The sequence below is a fragment of the Octodon degus genome, unplaced genomic scaffold (genome assembly GCF_000260255.1).
Source record: "Octodon degus isolate 3935 unplaced genomic scaffold, OctDeg1.0 scaffold00015, whole genome shotgun sequence".
Lineage (NCBI taxonomy): Eukaryota > Metazoa > Chordata > Mammalia > Rodentia > Octodontidae > Octodon > Octodon degus.
Genome location: NW_004524591.1, coordinates 17,051,923 through 17,070,740, shown reverse-complemented (window position 1 = coordinate 17,070,740; position 18,818 = coordinate 17,051,923). Strand labels below are relative to the sequence as shown.

Below are 18,818 nucleotides of genomic sequence, written 5' to 3'. Positions count from 1 at the left end.
GCCCTCGAGGCGCTGCGAGGCGGCCCCCGCCACCCCGGGCGTCCCGGCAGGGGGCAGCGCCCCCGCGTGCCCGCTGCTGCTGGCGGACAAGAGCCCGCCGGGCCTGAAGGGCAAGGAGCCCGTGGTGTACCCCTGGATGAAGAAGATCCATGTCAGCGCCGGTACGTGGCGCCGCCGGCAGGCGCGGGAGGGTGGGGGGGTGGGCTGGGGCCAGGCCTGGGTTCAGGGTCAGGGCGGGGGTCGGGAGGGGGCCTCGGAAGGGGAACCCCCATCTGGCTCGGGCTGCGGTGGGGTGCGGGTGCCTGTGCGCCAGCCAGCCAGTAGCCTGATCCCAACTTGAGAGCCCTTTTGTACCCATGGTCCCTTTATCGTGAGATTTACGAGACGCCAAACTGTTAGGGCAGTAATTATAGCCCCCATAAATTTAATTGCCCTGGCAGAGGCTTCGGGCCATGTGTCTTTGAAGCTTTTCTTCAGCCCCAATGCCCAGCACCGTTCTTTATGGCTCTCGGGTGTTTCCCGTTGTCAATAGCCTGTGAAACATTTTCTTTGCGGTTTTATGTATCTTGCGTGAACTTGGTGTCAGCTTATTATATAATGATGATGTCCAATTGCTCTTCCCCACCCTATCTTCTCTCTCCTCCTCCTTTCCCTCTCTTCCACTTCCCCCTCCTTGGCCTTCTCCTTTGGGTTCTGGGCGCTCAGTGAACCCCAGTTATAACGGAGGGGAGCCCAAGCGCTCCCGAACAGCCTACACCCGGCAGCAAGTCTTGGAGCTGGAGAAGGAGTTCCATTTTAACCGATACCTGACCCGGCGGCGTCGCATAGAGATCGCCCACACGCTCTGCTTGTCTGAACGCCAGGTCAAGATCTGGTTTCAGAACCGGAGAATGAAGTGGAAGAAAGATCACAAACTGCCCAACACCAAGATGCGATCCTCCAACCCAGCCTCCACCCAGGCCTCTTCAGGCCCGCCAGGGAAAGCACAAACTCAGAGCCCGCACCCCCATCCGCACTCCCTCCCTGGTGCCTCCACCCCCATCCCTTCCTCCATGTAATCTTCTAGACACCTAGTTCAGTTTCCCTCCCTTACCTGCCTTTCTGTTCTCCTACACTTTCCCCCTTCTACTCCTCCCCCTGTCTCTGTATTGTAACAGACACCAAAATAAAACCCAGCTTGGTGAAAAGGATAACCAAAAGGAAGACATTATCCCCGGTAAGAGAATGAGCTGGTTGCCATGCCAGAGAGGACAATTGTTGAGGATGCTGTTTGGTGGAACAATCTGCTGGACTGAAGAAGGCTGCCAAGTTTGGATACCTGGGAAGGACCACTTGGCACCAGATACCTTTGAGATGTCTGAAGTCAGCTGGACAGTGCACGCTGACTGGGGACGCGTATATTTGTGCAAGCCGAATAAAACAGACCCTTCCCCACCTTCTTTATCTTTTCCCTCATCCATTAAGGCAGCTCATACAAGGTTGTAATGAACTGAATAAATGAGTAGATACTGTGGACCTCACAAGATTATTTAATTCCCAAAATGCATAGACTCATGGTAGGTGTGACTGTTAGTTTCCCTTTCTTGCATTTATTTAAGATATTGTTATTGAGATATTGTTGTCGTACTCTGGGGAACTATCTCTGGGAAGAGGGGGATGCATTTAGACCCATGTGCAACTGTACAAATTGTGATATGGCTGTATAGAAAGCCATGTGCTAAGAATAAACTTCATTTTAAAAAGTATTAAAAATCTAAGAGACAGATGTGTGTGTTTCCTAAGCTTTTCATTAAAAAAACAAAATCTTAAACAAACAATTCCTCTGGATTTCTGACTTTGCATGTAGAAAACCTTATAAATGGTTGAGCTGTGTTCACATGGATTCTGACTGCGCACATAATTTGTGCTAGAGTGTGTGTGTTCAACTTGAGCTGAACTCTTGTCAAGCTTGACCCAGTGTGGAAATGTTCCAAAGAGCAAGGAGGCTCTTGAGCTCTGAGAGGGCTCCTCTTCTTCCCAAACTTGGCCAGGCTTTCAGGCTTCAAGTCTCTGTAAGGCATAGGAACGTGTCCTTCTCTGCAGTGAAAGGTGAAACCCTATAGTGCAGTGGGCCCAGGAGTTTCTGCAGCTGTTCACCACACTGAACTCTGAGCACACTTGGAAAGAAATGGTCTCTTTGGTATTTGTTGCACCTTCACACTTAATCTACCAGTTTCCCTGGAGATAAAAAATAGTTTGTGCAAAGGGTTGAGACTGCTTTTTGTTTTTTGGCTGATCTTGTGGGCCTCTTCACTAAGTACAGCTTGGGAAATTTTGTGTGTTTGCTTATTTCTCTCTCTCTCTCTCTCCTTTTAAATAATAACTTCCTAAGTAAAATATATTCTCTTAGTACATCCTCCAAAATACCTTTTGAGGAAATAAAAAAGCACAATGACACCCAAAACACACCTCAAGCAAAGTAGACCTGGAAGAGTTTACTGCTGTAAGAAAGCCAAACTGAGTTATGGTCACTTTTCTTAAATGCTTTGAATCTTACTTCTGGAAATCTAGATTCACATGATTAAAAATAACTCAATTCTGAATTACCATAACTCTAGTATTTTTATACTGATTTAACCTTGGTGCTTACAGCAGAGAATTAGTGCTTAAGGCACTGCAACATGATGCAGAAAAAGAATACTAACCCTTGGATAGTAAAATTGTCAATCTGCCTTGAAAAAATGCACTTTTTTAGGCCAGTAGAAATTTTAATGGAAGTGAGGTGTGTTCACGTAACTCTACGATATTATGAATTTAAAACCCATTTTTCCATCATGGAAAAATGCTTAGCCAGTGTCACTGATGATAGCCCTTTCAACCCTGCTGTACTGCATGTGATACAAGCAAAGGTGACCAGTTCTTTACCTATCACCAAATTTGAGAGAGAAGCAGTGGGTGCCAATGCAAAGGGCCAAGAAAATCCAGAAGCAAAGAAATACACACACACACACACACACATACACACACACCCTCAAGTCAGGCAAAAACTGGCATAAAATGCATTTTACAAGGTGTGAACGGGTGCCAGGCATTTCTGGAGGCAATGCAAGTGCTGCTGAAACTTATTAACCCTCCCCCTATGCACGCACTTGTAAAACGAAATTAAATCATGCTGAAAATAGCAATTTTCCCAGGAATCATTAATCACCTCGTACAATAAATACTTCTTTGTAATTCAACAGCAATTCTGAAAGACATTCTCTGGGAAAAGTCTGTGAAGGAGAGAGGGATCTTCTTGCCAAATAATGTCTCAGGCAAAGGCATAGCATCTTGGCTAAGAGCTCTAAAAACAAAAACCTAGACTCTTGGTGGAAATTGAGTGTCAAGCTGCAAAACCTCAAATGGCAGATTATCATCATTTAAGGTAAATTCTTATATTTCTCCTTTGTGGGGAAGGAAGGGTATGGGGACATTCATGCTGGAGGCAGTAGTATGAAGGTAAAGGGGGTGATTTCTTTTCTTGCTCTTATAGGCTATCCAGAAAAGGAAGGGGGGATCAAGACCATTTTTGAGATATTCTAGAATAAAGTGACATTTTTGTTCAAAATGTACATTAAGATATTGGTGAGCTTTAGAAACCAAAATTATCAAAAGTGATCCAAATCATTGTCATTCTTTTCACAATGTTTGTCTCAGATTTTACCTTTAAAGGAGCTTGTGATAACAGCTTAGGAAATCTCACTCTGTGCTTCAAAATCGTGCATTGTCTGTCCTTCGCTAGGGCAACCATAAGAGTTCACTGAGAGGACAAATTTTCTATCTCATTAGTTTTTTTTTTTTTTAAGGCAAACCTTACTAACCCCTCAAACCCTTGACCTTTAAAGACAGTATTTTGTGTAAACTCTATATTTCTCGTACTAAGATGACCCTTGTACATGGTCTGCTTTCTCCCTCTTTATCCCTCCCTCTCTTTAATACACACTCATCTGCTTTAGTCACAGAGCCAAGCTGTGCATGACTCTGGAGATAAAAGTTTTGTCAACATCTGAAATCAACCTAAATCGGATAGGAGACACTTTAATGGTTACAGTCTGAATTAAGTACTTAACACTCTCCCCCATGAAGAAAAATGGCACTTTGCAGGCTTTCTTCCCTAGTTTTGCTGAAATCTACGATATACCCAGTGTTTTATTACAGCAGGAATTCAACTGTGACAGGCATAGCAGAGTACTTAATACCCAGGATGGAACTCATGAGAAGATTACCTAGATATATAGGGGTAGGCCTGCTGCACAGTGTCTGTCTTTATATCCAGCTGTCCCAGGGTGCCCCATTCCCCAGCTTCTCACCCGTCTCCCCATAGTCTGGGAATCGCAGTATCTCCTGAGCAGCCCCCAGTCCCCCCAACTTCCAAACTGTGCTACTCTTCTCATTGCTGCCTTCCTTCTAGCAGTGTCAGTATAGAATTAGATCAGCAACTGCCTAAAATAAAAGAAGAATTCCCAAAGAATAAATGAATCAAATGGAAACCAGAGGCTTCCCGGTTGCATGAGTGGGTTCTGCACAAGCAACAGGGCATCTCTGGCACCTTCTTGGTCTCTGCACTCCTAGGCACCATCTTATTTTGAAGAACTCAAGCTCACCTTTCCCAACAGAGGCTCCTGATACCTGTTCTCCACAATACACTGCTCCAACAGTAACTGCTTTGGACACACACAGAAGGACAAGCTCCGGAAACAATGGAGGGAGGAGGGGGAGGAAAAGTAAGAGAAGTTGTGTTCTGTCTCCTTGATAGGATCAAGTCATAAAAATTTCTAGTCTGCAACTTCTGGCTGGGAACTCTGGCATCTCTTCTGAAAGCTCCACGTTCATGGAATATGCCCTGTCCCCTTTCAGGCCAGCCTCCTTCTCTCTAGACATGCGTCCTAGAACAGAAAAAGCCAGATTGAAAGACTCCACACTGAAAGAGACCTGGAAGTCATTTGGGTTCGATCTTCTCAGTTTACCTATGAGGAAAGTGAGGCAGCTGAATAGTTCACCTGCTCTTGCTAATGAGTGTGTAGTCTGAAAAGAGCCTTTGGTCTCACCATGGACATGGATATAATAAGCACACATGATTTCTTCCCCAACAGAAGCTATTCTTCTAAAAGAATATGACCTGGGGTTACCCAGATGTGCATTGCTACAGGTGTATGTAGCCTGGATTTAGAAGATAAGAGTTTGCCTGATGTATCATGAAGTTGCCTTGGGAGATTATGCAACCAAATTGCCCTAGCCTTGGCACTCAGACAGGTGGCTGATAACTGGTCTCAGGAGCCCAGGGATATCAAAGTGCCTTGGAGTGCAGTGGGCTCCCTGCTGTTCACAGTGCTTCTCATCCAGGATGACTAAGTCTGCTGTGTTCTCCCTGTAATTTCTTTGGGGGTTCCTTGCCCCATCAGCTTGAAGGTGAACGCGCTCAGGAGGCCTAGGGAACAGAAAAACCAAACGGGGACCCTGTTTGCAGCTGATAAAGGTGTAACGCCTGTTCGAGGGAGATATTGAAATTGTAATCTTTGAGGTCACGTGACTCATTAAATAATTAATGCAGATCGTCTGGAATGGATCGGAGTCGTCAGGGCCTCACTAGGAATGAATCTCTCAGAAGTGAGACTCCAACTTCCTTTTTGATTTTTAAATACACGCATCCTCAGATTTATCTTCAAAGGCTTTTAACTCCTTCAGGAAGGCAGGAGGGAGCCCTTTAGCGAAGAGAACCAGAGCTGGTGTGCTCTAGCTGGGTCCTGGTGCTTTTCTGCAGGGTTCCTGCGAGTCCAGGGAACGCGCTGCGTCCGGGGAAACGTGAGTTTGGGCTCTTTTTTTTTTTTTTTTTTCTCCCTGTGGTCACATCCTGGCTTTGGTGATGAAGTGGGACGGATGCGCAGACAGTTGGTAATGTTCTGATTCACGCTGAGGAAGGCTGCAGAGATACCACAGGACGGGCGCGCGGCTTTGTTCAATTTTCCAGGCTTTCATAAATCAACTGCGCCGGGCGAGCGAGGGAGCAAGCAGACGCCAAAAACGCGGAGCGAGGCCACGGCGGCGCGGCGGCGGCCATTGCAGAGCTAGAGACCTGGCAGCATCTCTTTCTCTCTTTGACTCATTAGTTTGAAGGATTTATGGGGAACGGCAACCATGAATATTAGACTTGGGGATAAGGAAATCGCGACAATAATAACAACCATAATAATTACAATACTAAGCCTGACTCGAGGGGATGGTGGTGGTAGTGGCGGTGGCAGTGGATGGTGGCAGAGTGGATCTTTCTGGGGGCGAAATTGAGCAAAACAGTGCAGAATGTCTAAGCCCTCCACCCTTCAGCTGGGGTCGTTCCAGCTGCCCCAAGGCTGGAGGGTCTCCCCTTCAAGGTGCGGAGGGCAAGTCTGAAGAAGGGAAAAGAGCCCAGCGTGGACTCTTGAGTCCCCAGCAGGGATGGAAGTTAAAGGCTGCGGGCAGAGTTGTGGCAGAGGCAGTTGTCAGTTTGTGTCATTTGCTCAGCATGCCAGGAGTCAGAGGACCTGTCAGCTCTCTGGTAGCCCCTCTCTCATGGATGCAGGAAAGGCAGAAGAGGGCTGTTTTGCAGCAGCTCAGAATCTGGGAGGTGTTGTAGGTCTGGGCAAAGCTCTGGTGGCTTCAGGGTTAGGGCTGTGAAAACAATGCCCCATAGAGTTTCAGCAGAACTCACCAGTGGATTCGCTGTTCCTTTCCCAGTGTCTTCTGCCCCAAAAAGTTGGCTTAGAGTTCCAGAATCAGATTTCCTGGTTAGAGCTCAAGAGACTGTTGCAAATATTGTGAGGTGTGAGAATACAGTCGTTTTGTGGATTTCTGACTGCTGAGCAGGGCCCCGATTGAGTATTGTTCAGCGACCTGCCTTCGTCTTGCCCAGTATCCAGCAGCAGTAGCTGGTCTGCCAGCCCTGCAGCATCCAGTGGCCGCCCAGCACTTGAATGAACCAGAGGACAAAACCTCCCAAGACTGCCTCTGGTCTGTGGACTGAGCCTGAGCCTGATTTCGCGCCAACAGAAATGAACGCTATTAGTGAGTAGGTTTCGGGAGAGTCCAGATTGAATGCTTCCAGACAAGGCTTCCCTTTGTTAGCAAAAGAAAATAAAGCATGCATTCACATTCCCCAAGTTGTGGTGCGAGAGGAGCTCTCCCAGCTGACTTGGCCCCACCAGCAAAGCCTTTTCTACCTCTTTCTATCTTCCTTCTCCATCTAGTCCATTTTTTCCCTCCTCTTCTATAAAAGAAAAAAAAAAGTAGAGAGTGTGGGTGTGGAGATGGAGTATGTATTTATTTTACAAAAATAAATCACCATCTTCAGGTCATTTGTAGACTGGAACATTTCGAGCTATGAGTGCCATTGCATGGACGAGTGCCCTGGCGACTCCTCCGTGTCCACATCACCCCAAGGCCATCCTGTTGCCCTCACAGGCCACCTTCTCAACTCTGGTCCTCCAGAGTTGAGAACTCCCTTATCTTGCAGCCACTGTTCATCCTTTGCTGTTTATTTGTCTGCAGAGTGCCTGGACACAGGAAAAGACGGTTCCCTGAGCTCCTGGAGCTGGAAGCAATTCCTGGTCCAGATTTAAACATTTTTGGAGGTAAGCAATGCGCCAGAGCTCTTCACAACAGACTTTGCACCAGGCAGTTAGGAAGAGTTTGCACTACCCAGCCTCTGGCAACTACAGCAGGTTGAAAGAGGTTCTGGTCAATATTTAACTTCAGAGGAGTTTTGGAGCTGGGTTACCTTCAGCTGCACGCCCAACAATGCAGGGCTTCAGGCAGACAAAAGAGTCTTCCCCAAAGCCTGTAATGAGCAGGAGAAAAGCAGGAGGTTAGCGGTTGTGAAGCCAAAGATGGGGTTAGGGGAGGCAGAGGGGATGTATTAATTTTTTTCCTGCAAGTCCCAAACAAACCACTGCACGGAACTGCAAAGCAAAAGCAAGTAGAGGCCATGGGTGAGTGTGGTGGCTGCTTCGTGGGCTGAGCTGCTTGTCCAATGAGGCATCTGCTACTTCGGAAATTGTCACCAATCTTGATATTTGGTGGAGGAAACTTGCCTCATAGCCTTGTGCCTTTTGATTTCTCTGATTCTTTTGCCTGTCTGTGGCAGGAGAGAAGTTCCTACATTTGCTATGGGTAGGCCTTCACAAGTAGCGGGCCCTCTGCAGTCCTTCAACAGGGCTGATCACAGTTCTTCCTATGGGAAAAGATCCAGTCTTCTGCCTCCACATCTTTCTTTCCTGTTTGGAATAAGAGAAAACTCTTTAAAATTCTTTTAAAGTTGTGGCATAATTTGTTCTCTTAGTTTGGGATACAGGGAGGTAATTACTGTGGTTTATTACCTTGTAAAAGATCCATAAATTACTTACCCATTTGGGGGAGGGGCTGTTAGGATAAGAAGCTTGGTATAAAAGAATGAGTTTGCTCTGTTCTTTAGGGAAACATTGCTGTCTTTTTTTTTTTTTTTTGTACCAGGAATAGAACTCAGGACTTTGTGCTTGCCAGGCAAGGGCTGTGCTTCTGAGCCCTGAGAAATATTGCTTTTAAAAATTTTTGGTTTTTTTTTTTAAATTTTTGAGATTTTGGTTTGTGTTCCCTGGGCCTGAGTCTTTCCTGAAATTTGCTCTCCAGATAGAAATCAAGTTGTTAATTAATTGTAAACATGCCACTCAGTGATGCTTTAAGGCTGGTATGGTGTTCTGGGTACAATTATTATTTTATCAGATAGGAAGTAAATAGAGTAATAGTAACCAGGTTATTTTCTCAGCTACTGTATGTCTGTTTATATCAAATATAGATATTTGATATAAACATAGATATATTTCTATATCTTTCATAGATATATATAAAATATAGATATATTTCAGGAACTTACAATACCATGTGTACACATGATTTGCATCTCTGCAAATGACAGAACAATTTACAGGTATAAGTAGCAGCAGGCGCTCAGGGCCATGGTTATAATGTGATATGCACAATCACATGTGTCCAGAGAACTTGGGGCCCATTTGTACTGCAGTCCCACTCACAGGAAATATCTCATGGTAAATATGATCTATCATTACACACACACACACATGCACGCATGCACGCACACACATACATACACACACAGAGTGAGCTAAGAGAGCCTTACCTGAGGCTGGATAGAGAAACCACTAGAGTTAATAAAAATGTTAAGTGTAGTTTTGATAGGGAAATCAGATTGCATTGTTAGAATACAGATATATCTAATCTGCCAACAGCCTTGCAAATATTGACTCACAGTCTATAAGCCTGGATGCCTACTCCTTCCAAGCCAACTTTCCCTCTGTGTTGGCTCTGGAGGCCTGGACAACAGCATGAAGTTTCCAGTCCTGGCCAGGCTAGAGGCTAGAGTGACTGAAGGGTGTCTGGCCACTGGGTTTTTAAAAAGGTCCATAGCTTTGCTTCAAGAAAGTGAAATTCAGAATGGTGAAGGAAGACTCTCAACGTGAGTTCTGCTGCCCAAGATTATTCTCAGGGAAGCTGTTTTTCACCTCAAAAGTTAAGAGTTCCTTTGCCTTCCTCAGATTTTTCCCTTCTCATTTCACAGAATCACCCCATTCCATTCCATCCCAAGCCTTTAATGTTAATTGTTAAACAGCAGTTGGAGCATTAACTGAGATGTTGGAGGCATGGAGGCCCCAGCCTGGAGTTAGGATGCCTCTGGGCCTTGCTGGCATTAAGGCATTTGTCTGAAGCAGGTCCAGTGACTTCTACTACTGATTAATGGCCTGAAGAGTTTTGATTTTCTCAAAAGTGTTCTGAGAACTCTGAAAGGGGACTCTTGCTATCTCATAGTGATGCCTTTGTAGAAACTTGGAGGGGTAGGTAGTTGTTAAAAGTTGAGGAATACTTCCCTTTCAAGTCATTCTTTAGGGTATCTGGAAAGTACAGCATGAATGATTTGGGAGGGGAGAGAAGTACACTGAATCCCTGAGGAAAAGAGAATTGCATTTTGGAAACCAGCCCCTGGCCCTGTTCCTCATCTTCCAGTGCAGAGAGATCAAATTGTTATCTCAGGTCCCACTCTGTAACTTCTGGCTTAGACCTCAGCTGGGAAAGTTCACATAGAGGTCTGCTTTCAACTACTTACAGGCAGAACATTATGGAAATACTACCACCAACCTAGTCCAGCTCTTGCTTCCAAGAGGTTGTGTTCTTTTTTATTGCCCTTCTGTATTGGGTACCCCCACATTAGATCCAGGCCTCCTTACTTGGGGTTTTAGCTTTGCATCAAACCTTCTGTTTTCCTTGAGGGAGGAGAAAGGGGGAAGAACCATCCACAGAACCCTGCAGATGCTACTGTGAGAGCCTCATATTAGACATAGGAAGCTGAAAATGCACTTTCAAGGAACAAAAAGATAGGCATGAGGTATGACATGAGGAGGCCACTGGCCTTAGAGCACTCAAAATTCAGAAAATAATACTGGAAAGGGGAAACTTTTTAGGCAGCTGGTGAAAGAAATGAGTGTGCAATGTCACCAAGCAGAAGGTAAGGCTAGGGGGGTGTGAGGTGTTTGTTTTAGCCAGTTTCTTCCTGAGCAAGATTGGTTCAGTTGAGTTTCTGCTGTAGATTTAGAGTTGCCTTAAGGGCAAGCAGACACACCCACCTGCTGAGAGGAACCTTCCTAGGTTTTCTTATAGGTTAGCACAAGGGACATCAGAGAATGTTGGTACTTTTTGTTCCCTCTTATATAATTTCCCTTTACATTTTTCATCTTTAGAAACCTATAATTTCATGTATCACTCAGCTATATATTGAGACAATGAACATAGGCTTGGCTAGGGCATTAGGTCCCTCCAGATTTTATTAAGCTCTGGCCTGCCACTCTATATCCAAGCATACCTTGGCTAGTGGGTTCCCACTGAGCAAAGTAACTGGACTCAGAGGAGCTGAGTTAACAGTTTGTCAGATAATTACAGGCCTTTTTGGGTTCTCCAGTGGCTATGGTATATTGCATGGGTGTTAGCTAACTCCATACAATGGCAGGCTATGAGGAAGTCTGCTGACCAGGCCAGTCATTTGTGGACTTGGCTCTTGCCTTTTGACACTCTGGCCTCTGGGCCAGAGGCAACTAGGGGACCTGGGTGTGTTGGAGTCAGCCTGTCCATGGATGAGAAGCCAGGGTTGAGAAAGTCAAGTACTGCAGAGTCTAACATGGCCAGCTGCTCTCTCCTTGCGCTTTGGTGCATGTAAAAAAATACAGGCAGCCTTGTGTGGCACAAATATGTGTGGGGGTGTTGCCCCCAGCATCCTACTACTCGTAACTCTTAGAGACTACTGGACAGGGTCCCCCACTTCCCCTCCCACAAAGCCAACCTGGTTCCTTCTGTGATTCCCTATTTCAAATAAAAGGATTTAAGTTGACGTATGACCACGTGAACACATAATACAGCACATTATTGTGGCATTTGGAGCGGAGACCCAGGCAGTCTTTGCCTGTGATTACGTTTTCTAGATTCTCTACAGAGCGAGAGCTTTCTCCCCCCACCCCCACACACCCACCTCCTCCTTCTCCTTCCCCTTCTCCGAGAGCACTCTGAGAGCGGGTTGCAGTTTTCAGCACTCATGGAGCAGTTCTGGGAGAGCTAGCCAACCGATGAGACCGGAGGCCACACCAGGAGGATGGAAATTATTTTAAGGTATTTCCGCTGATTGTTCATATCTACAATGAGTTATAGCTACGAGAGACAAAGGTCAGGCAAGGAGACCCTGGCTCATGGACAGGACCCTCAACCTTTCTCTTCCTTTGTTTCTCGTTTAGAACTGAAACCATTTAAAAGATTTCCAGTAGTGCCTCAGACTCTGAATTTAATTCTCTGAAAAGTATTGCAGGGTATAAAGGAGGGGAGAACTTAGGGGTTACTAGGTGGGCCCACAGTCCTCAGCACTAAGGTGGCTTTGTCCACTGTAGCAGGCAGGGCTGGAGTCCCAGGAGCCGAGGTCCAGCAGAGGGACCATCCTGAATTGGTGGCGGCAGCGGCAGACGCCGGCATAGGCCAAGGGAGAGGTGGCCAGTGCCACTTGGAGAGTGAGACCTCACGGAAGGGGTGGAGAATGGTGGCTGAGAAGAGGAATCTCTCCCAGGTTAGCTGTGTTTGTGTTTGCCTGTTGGGGATGGAGGGTTTGGACTGACCGGGGCAGCCTAAGCAGATGGGAGAGGAAAATCGATGAGAGAAATGTGCAGATGTGCTACCATTTTATTGATGATGCTTCCAGCCACTTTATTCAGTGCTAGGTTGCAGGGCATGCTTCCCTATGCTTAGCCAGACCTAAGGCGCCGACCCGGAGGGCGAGCCATTGTTTCCCTGAACACCATCTGCCTGAGAGAGATGGAAGACAGCTCAGACCTAGGAGAGGCTTGGGGTGGTGGTGAGCAAGTTTATTACCTGGATCCTGGGTTATTTTTGAATTTATAAGGTTGCAGAGGCTAAATTTAGCTTTCATCAGTGTGCTGGATGCTCTCTGTATGTCCCCACCCAGCTCTGAGAATTCAAGAACTGACTCATACCTTGGGATGGAAGGAAGGTTGGAGGCAGAGTCCTCAGGAAGCAGAGGCAGACATCTCTCTGGTTTCAGAGTCCCAGAAACAGAGGGCAGCCAGGATGGAAGCAGAAAAGAGTCTAATTTTATGTTTCTAAATTACTGTGAAAGCCTAGGTGAATTGGACTTTGGGGACTCCACAGTTCTGGGAAGAGTAAAAACTCCTTGGGAAGGTAAAAGAAATTCCTGCTTTGCTTTGCTTGTGGAGCAGGGAAAAGGGTGCTTACGAGAAGCTGGGGATTTAATTTGCCTCTTTGATGTTTTAAAAATTCATTTCTTTCTTAATTTAAAAAAAAAAATCTCAAATCAGGCCCCCTATTTGAGTGAGATTTACTTCCCAGAGCGGAAGGGCTCATTCGGCCCTCCCTAGTTGGCCTCCGCGGTAACCATGTTTAACTGAGGCCATTTCAAGTGCTTTAAAACACCCCTTGGAAATAAAATGTAAGCTTTAATTGCTGTTCAATTACTTGTCAGCATTTCATATGATTTATGACCCAGTTCTGGCGCATTTTTGACCCAGTTAAAGACTCATAAATAATATAGTTTCACTAGAAAGAATGAGAAAGGGAATAGAGGTTTGTTAGAGGCATCTTTTTATTGTCACTTTGCTGCCAGCTGCTTAAATAAATATCTATTGATGGACTCTCTGAGTTGGTTTTGTATCAAGGCATGCATGGTGAGAAGCCAAGAGATGCTTTTACAGAGCACAGGTTGATTTTTTTCCTCCCAGGAAAGAGCTAAAACCACTCCATAATAGACAGGGCTGATCCCCTCTACCCTCCAAATTCCAGCCTCAACCTCACAAGCAAGTATATTTCCTCAGTAATTTGCTTCCTTGTTTTGGGCTTTCAATGCCTGTTCTTGCCAGTTTTACTCCTCACCTTCCTCCCTGGCTGTACAGATGGTCTTGGAGCTCTGAGGCCCTCTCAGAGACAGGCAATACACCCTCTTGATGGTAGAAAGGAACCACCAGGCACCTTCACTGCTCCAAATATTCTTCTACTGCCGAGAAACTTTTCTTCTAGTCCCCTTGGACGACAGATCAGGAGACATGGGGACTTGAGGAAGGTCAGAGACCCGTGGAGTCCTCAGAGCAAAGAAAAGCTTGGTGGGTTTGGAGGAGCCGGGTGAACTGTTGTGAGACTGGGCTAGAAGGGGCACAAATGTGGTGGGGAAGGTCTGTAGGCAGAAATCAATAAGCGTATTTTCTCTTAAAAAACAATAACCGACAAAAACTTTCCGCCATTATAAATTATTTTTAATCATCTGGTATGAGATTTGCTGGAGAGCCAATCCTTTGGATTTCAGCAGTCCGGAGGCAGGCGCACCGACAATCTTCCGGCCAGGGCACCAGACCTTAGACTGGAAGTCTGAGTGCCACTTCTGGCAGTGAGGCCGAATCCCAGAAATCACCTAGTTGGGGGAGGGCTGAGGCCTGGGCCGAGATGAGCTCCTGCCTAGATCTTCCTGGGCTCCTCAAGTTCAGTCCCCACGGTTTGCATAGCTTGGTTTTGGCGCTCTGCAAAGGTATGCGCTCCGTGAGTCCCAGCCCTTGTTCGGGTCTTCTCCGCCCAGACGATCCCTTCCCCGGGGCAGGTTCTCACGGAGAGCCGGCCTTCCCTGCAGCTGGCTTAGCTGAGAAGGCGGTGAGAGTCGCGTCAGCAGTTTGGAGGAGAAAGTGCGGGTTGATTATTGACCCACGCCTCCTTTCTTCAAATGCCACATCCGACCCTGCAGGTTTGAAGAGAAAATGCCGCCCAGCGGATTTTTGCGGCTGGCTCTCACCTCCTACGCGGCCCGGTTCCCCCTTTCAAGTTGTGCCGCCGCAATATGCCATAAGGAACAAGTGTTTGCTGTTTTGCGCTCTGTTTACAGCTTTGGGGCGCAGAGTCATAAATCTTGCCCAGCCATAAATGACAAAAACCATTGGTATGCATGAGGCCACCCTGGCCCGAAGTGTTTTGTTTTTTTTTTTTGTTTTGTTTTTGTTTTTTTCCTTTTTCCCCTGGCTTTGTTTTTGCTCTAATGTGACACTTTGGCTCCCTGACAGTTTAAACATACTACTTATATTTTTAACACCTTCTTTTGAGGAGGACTCGTCTTGGAAGCCTTGGAATTGCAGGAAAGCTCCCTTTCTCTCTTCTAAGCACACTGGTTCTCTTGCAGAGTTTGCTTTAGAACCTGGGGAGTTGAGGGAGATTTTGGAGGAACACTGTCCTCTTTAAAGTTGAGGCATACGACCACGAAAGCCTCTCGTTCGCTCAACGAGGCCACTCCACTCATTAGGGTGGACTATTGTCCCTCTGTGCTGGACTCAGAGCTTCCTCTGCCTTGCCGGGGGCGAGCCGCGTGTCCGTCTACACTGTGCAATGGGCACAGGGGAGCTTGGACAGCCGGGGTTCTAGGCACCCTTCTGCGCGCCTAGCCCAGAGAGTTCGTCTCCCTGCTGGGCCAACTGCGCATCTCCCCCAGTACACTTTCTTCCTGCTGCCAGGACGCCACTAGTTTCTACCTAAAAAGATAACTAACAACAGTCTAGTTGGCTCTTGGGAAAGTCTTTGGAGAAAGGCCCGACCCCAGTAACCCAAAGATTGGGAGTGGCAGGTGAAGTAAGCTGCCCAAAGTCTGAGGAACTCATTTCTGCTTCTCTTTTTCCCCTTGTCCCACGGCCCATAACATCCAAGGCCGAGGGTTGCGTGGTTTCTCAAACGATTCTTAAGAAATGGAGCCCAGCCAGAGAGCCCCTTTGTGAGAGCCGTTTGTCCTCATTAGCATAATTTTCCTGGACTTTAGTGACGCCCAGGAGCGCAGCGAGGGAGGGCGCTGGAGGTGGGGAAGCCGCCCTCCCCCGCCGTCGCGGAGCTCCCCTCTCCGGTCCCTCCCCTCGCCTCTGCCCCATCCCCCACGCCGGCCCGCGCTTCCCAGGCCGCCTCGGTCTCCCCTCCCGCCCGCCCCCAGCACCCCCCATCGCACCCGACCAGACGCTGCTCCGCGTGTAATATTCATAAGAAACATACCCAAGTCGGTGCCACTAGCCCAGGCAGAGCCCGCGCCGCGCCAGCGCTATCTCCAGGCCGCGGCTGCGGCCCTCAGGAAGGGCAGGGGGGAGGAGGTGTGGGGGAGGGGTGGGTGGGAGGGTGGGGGGAGGGGGTGTCCGAGCCGCCCCAGTCCGCCCAGGGCGAGCGGTGCGGAACAGCGAGGCGACCACGCTCTGCGCCGCGGCGTCCGGGCCTCGGGTCTCCCGCCCGCCAGCCGTCTCGGCTGATGCTGAGGGTCCGTCCCCATCCCGCGCCGAGGGGACCCGGCCGGGCCGCGGAGCCGGGCCGGGGCCGGAGCCCGAGCCCCAGCCTCAGCCTGAGCCTGCGCTCGAGGCGCTCGCCAGAAGTTAAGGTAAGCAGGGCCACAACCGGCCGCTCTCGGCGCTGAATGGCTGAGTTTACGTCTCAGTGATTTATGGCTGCAGACTTAAATCTCGGTTCAAGAAGAGTTCACAAGCCGGAGCTTCCTTCCCGGCAGTGACTGATACCCTTACACTTCGAGTTCAGGCCGCTTTCCCATCCCCGCCCCCACTCTTAGCTCTCCCGGTAGCCCAGCCTCAACTTTTCTGGGTTGGGGAGGGAGGAGTGGACAGGGGACGCGGGGGCTCTTCCCGACGTCCCGCTCAGAGTCGGGGTGAAGGCTTGCTAAGGAAGGGGAGGCAGGAAAGAGGGAGAGCTGTCTGCAGCAAGGAGGTCGAATTTGGGCACACCTTGTAGTGAGACAATAGGGCTCGCTTCTTGCGCTCAATTTTGTGTCCTCCACTCTCTTTCAGCTCTTGCACCTGGGGGGTTATTGTCCGGAAATGGAAATAGATATTTGCCCGGGAATCTCCCTGCACCCTATCTTTTGCCTAGAGGTATAAAGCGAAGTTTCTTGGTTGGCAGATCTCCAACTTCTTTACTAGGTTTCAAACTTTGGGGGCCAATTATGGGGGAATTGTGTGAACTCCAAGGTGATTGCAGTCCCAAACAATAGAATTTTGTTTGAATCTTCGAATTGAGGTCACGTTTTAACTTTCTATGGCTGTTGTATGCTCTTTGATTTTTGAAGGTATTTTTGTTATCCTACAACACAATGCGTAACTTAATGAAAAGGTTTTAGTAAGCTTGGGCTGGTGTAACCTGTGACAAGAGATTAGCAAGTGACTAGAAATTTTGCATGTTCAGAATCAAGTTAATTTTGTTTTATCTAGTATAATGCTGTTCAGATGTCTAGAGTAATTTTATTAACCTGACATTTTTATTTTATACGGTATAATATCTAAAAAATTTATAATGGCGGATAGTAACATTGCCAAATGTAATAGGAATTGTTTTCAGTGGAAGAACAGGAAACTGAGACATCAAATTGCTATTCAGTTTTAAATTTTATTTTAGCCCATCCTTTATTTGCTTTTTATCTTGGGATCTGTACTTTGTATCTATTTCTAAAAGATAAACAATACTCTAGGGCTCATGATCATACACAGTAACTTTGGGTAAGGGATGCTTTAATTTTTCATTGAAGATCTGGAAAATTAATTGTGTTTGTTTTCCAGATGTTGGTCTGATTGTTGCTTTAGTAATGAAGTCTAAGGGTACATTATTAAAAACAAAATTATCATGCACTGGTAAATGCTTATTATGTTACTTTTCTCTAGTTAACATCTGCTATTCCCGAAAATCTTGAGAATCTCTGAAACTCAATGTACTCAGAGAATGAAGTGTAAAGCATTTTCTTTAGGCATTTGTTCTTATAACTTTCTTAATGATTTGAAGAATTAACATTGTGTGTGTGTGTGTGTGTGTGAGAGAGAGAGAGAGAGAGAGAGAGAGAGAGAGAGAGAAATGTATGAAACTCACATGGAACTTTTGCTGAGAACTAGAGACTGATTATGCAAAAACTGAAAACAAAAAGAAAAGACTTCACTACTGCAAACTTGCCAGATAAAAGAGGGTTGAGAAGGTTTTTAATTACTTTTTTAGATTTTCATTGTTACCCTTGGTGTTTTTGAAGCAGGTAAATAGGCAAGTAAGAAATATCAACAACAGCAGCCCACAAAGATCAGGGAACTCTGGCAGGATTTTATGGCTTGTGCTTCCATGCCTTGTCCTGAGCCAAATGACCCCCATACATCAAATTACATAGCAGTTTCTAAGACAGAACCTATTATCGTTACGTTGGAAGGAGAGTTCAAGCCGTGGTCATGGAGATGAACGCTGGTTTTTCAGGTTCCTGGTGGGTTGTTTTTTTCTCTAATCCATCATGTTTTAACAGGTAGAATTTGATAGTTGCTCTGAATAACAGCACCTCAGAAAGTCCAAGTCAGAAGGGTCTGGGAACCTCCTATAACTGGTGAGAAGACTTGGGGTGGCTTGCTGTGAAGTGCCTGAGAAACAGAGAGAGCAAAAGAGCAAAGAACCACCCAGGGTTTGAGCTGTGACTTGCTGGATGGGGGTGTTGTTAGTCTCCCCCAACGCACACACAATGCACATCTTGCGTTTCACCCAGTTTTCTCTGTTTTGGCCAGAAGGAGCTCATTTCGAGGAGGTGGGCCCTATCCTTGAATAGGATAGACTTTACTACCTAAGAAGCTCAGTCTCTGAAAGCCAGCACACTCTAATAGTGTAACTATCTAAAGTATTTTTTATGCAGACCTCTCTTGAGGGCAGGAAGGACCAAGAAAGAGCTGAAATGGGAAGTCACCCCATTTCAGTGCTATTTTGGAAAGTATTAGTCCTAAAGCAGAGATTGGAGACAAAAACTGGAGACCCAGACTCCTAGCCAGTTCCCCAGGTTCCGCAGTGAGTAAGGTCTCATGCCCTCTGGATGATGCCAAAGAGTGGAGACGGAGGGATAACCACATTTCTTCTTCCCTGGAAAAGCAAGATCCCAACTTGCTCTTTCTAGCCTACCGGGCCTTTTTCCTTTTGGACCTCTGCTCCAGAGACTCGGCTTCCAGCCCTCACTCATTCTCCTCTGTCCCCGGAAAATCCCCCAACTCCAGACGCAAGTTAAGCAAATATTTGTAGCTGCCAGTAAATTCCAGCGGCTTTTTATAGCGCAGCTCCCTGCGCCCGGGGCCAAGTCGTGCTGCTAAATATTGCTGACCACTTTTTCTTTTATGGCTTTCATGTCACTTAGCTATTGAGAGTAAGATGGATTTGCGCAGAGCCCTCACCGCGCTGCGCTTCTACCCCCCCCA

General features: G+C 47.0%; 2 protein-coding genes and 1 long non-coding RNA gene across 12 annotated transcripts in view; 2 read left to right on the top strand and 1 right to left on the bottom strand.

Annotated features, from left to right (window-relative positions):
• Hoxa4 (homeobox A4) overlaps nt 1-2,067 on the top strand; it is a 2,612-nt gene extending 545 nt beyond the window's left edge. Inside the window, exons 2-3 of the mRNA XM_023709854.1 lie at nt 8-161; nt 706-2,067. Coding sequence (XP_023565622.1) covers nt 8-161; nt 706-1,058 — 507 coding nt within the window. The 3' untranslated portion in view covers nt 1,059-2,067. The remainder of the gene's footprint in view (nt 1-7; nt 162-705) is intronic.
• Hoxa3 (homeobox A3) overlaps nt 1-18,818 on the top strand; it is a 44,781-nt gene that overhangs the window by 22,146 nt on the left and 3,817 nt on the right. For 3 of the 10 annotated variants that reach the window (XM_004626487.2, XM_023709913.1, XM_023709914.1), the window contains exon 3: nt 7,540-7,622. The gene's annotated coding sequence lies outside the window, so the exon portion shown is untranslated. The other 7 variants (XM_004626488.2, XM_023709912.1, XM_023709917.1 and 4 more) reach the window with 7 other exon arrangements.
• LOC111815359 lies at nt 17,567-18,811 on the bottom strand. Its single transcript, XR_002820061.1, has 2 exons — nt 18,529-18,811; nt 17,567-18,002 (listed from the first exon to the last, which is right to left on the bottom strand). It is a non-coding gene; the product is annotated as an uncharacterized LOC111815359 (long non-coding RNA).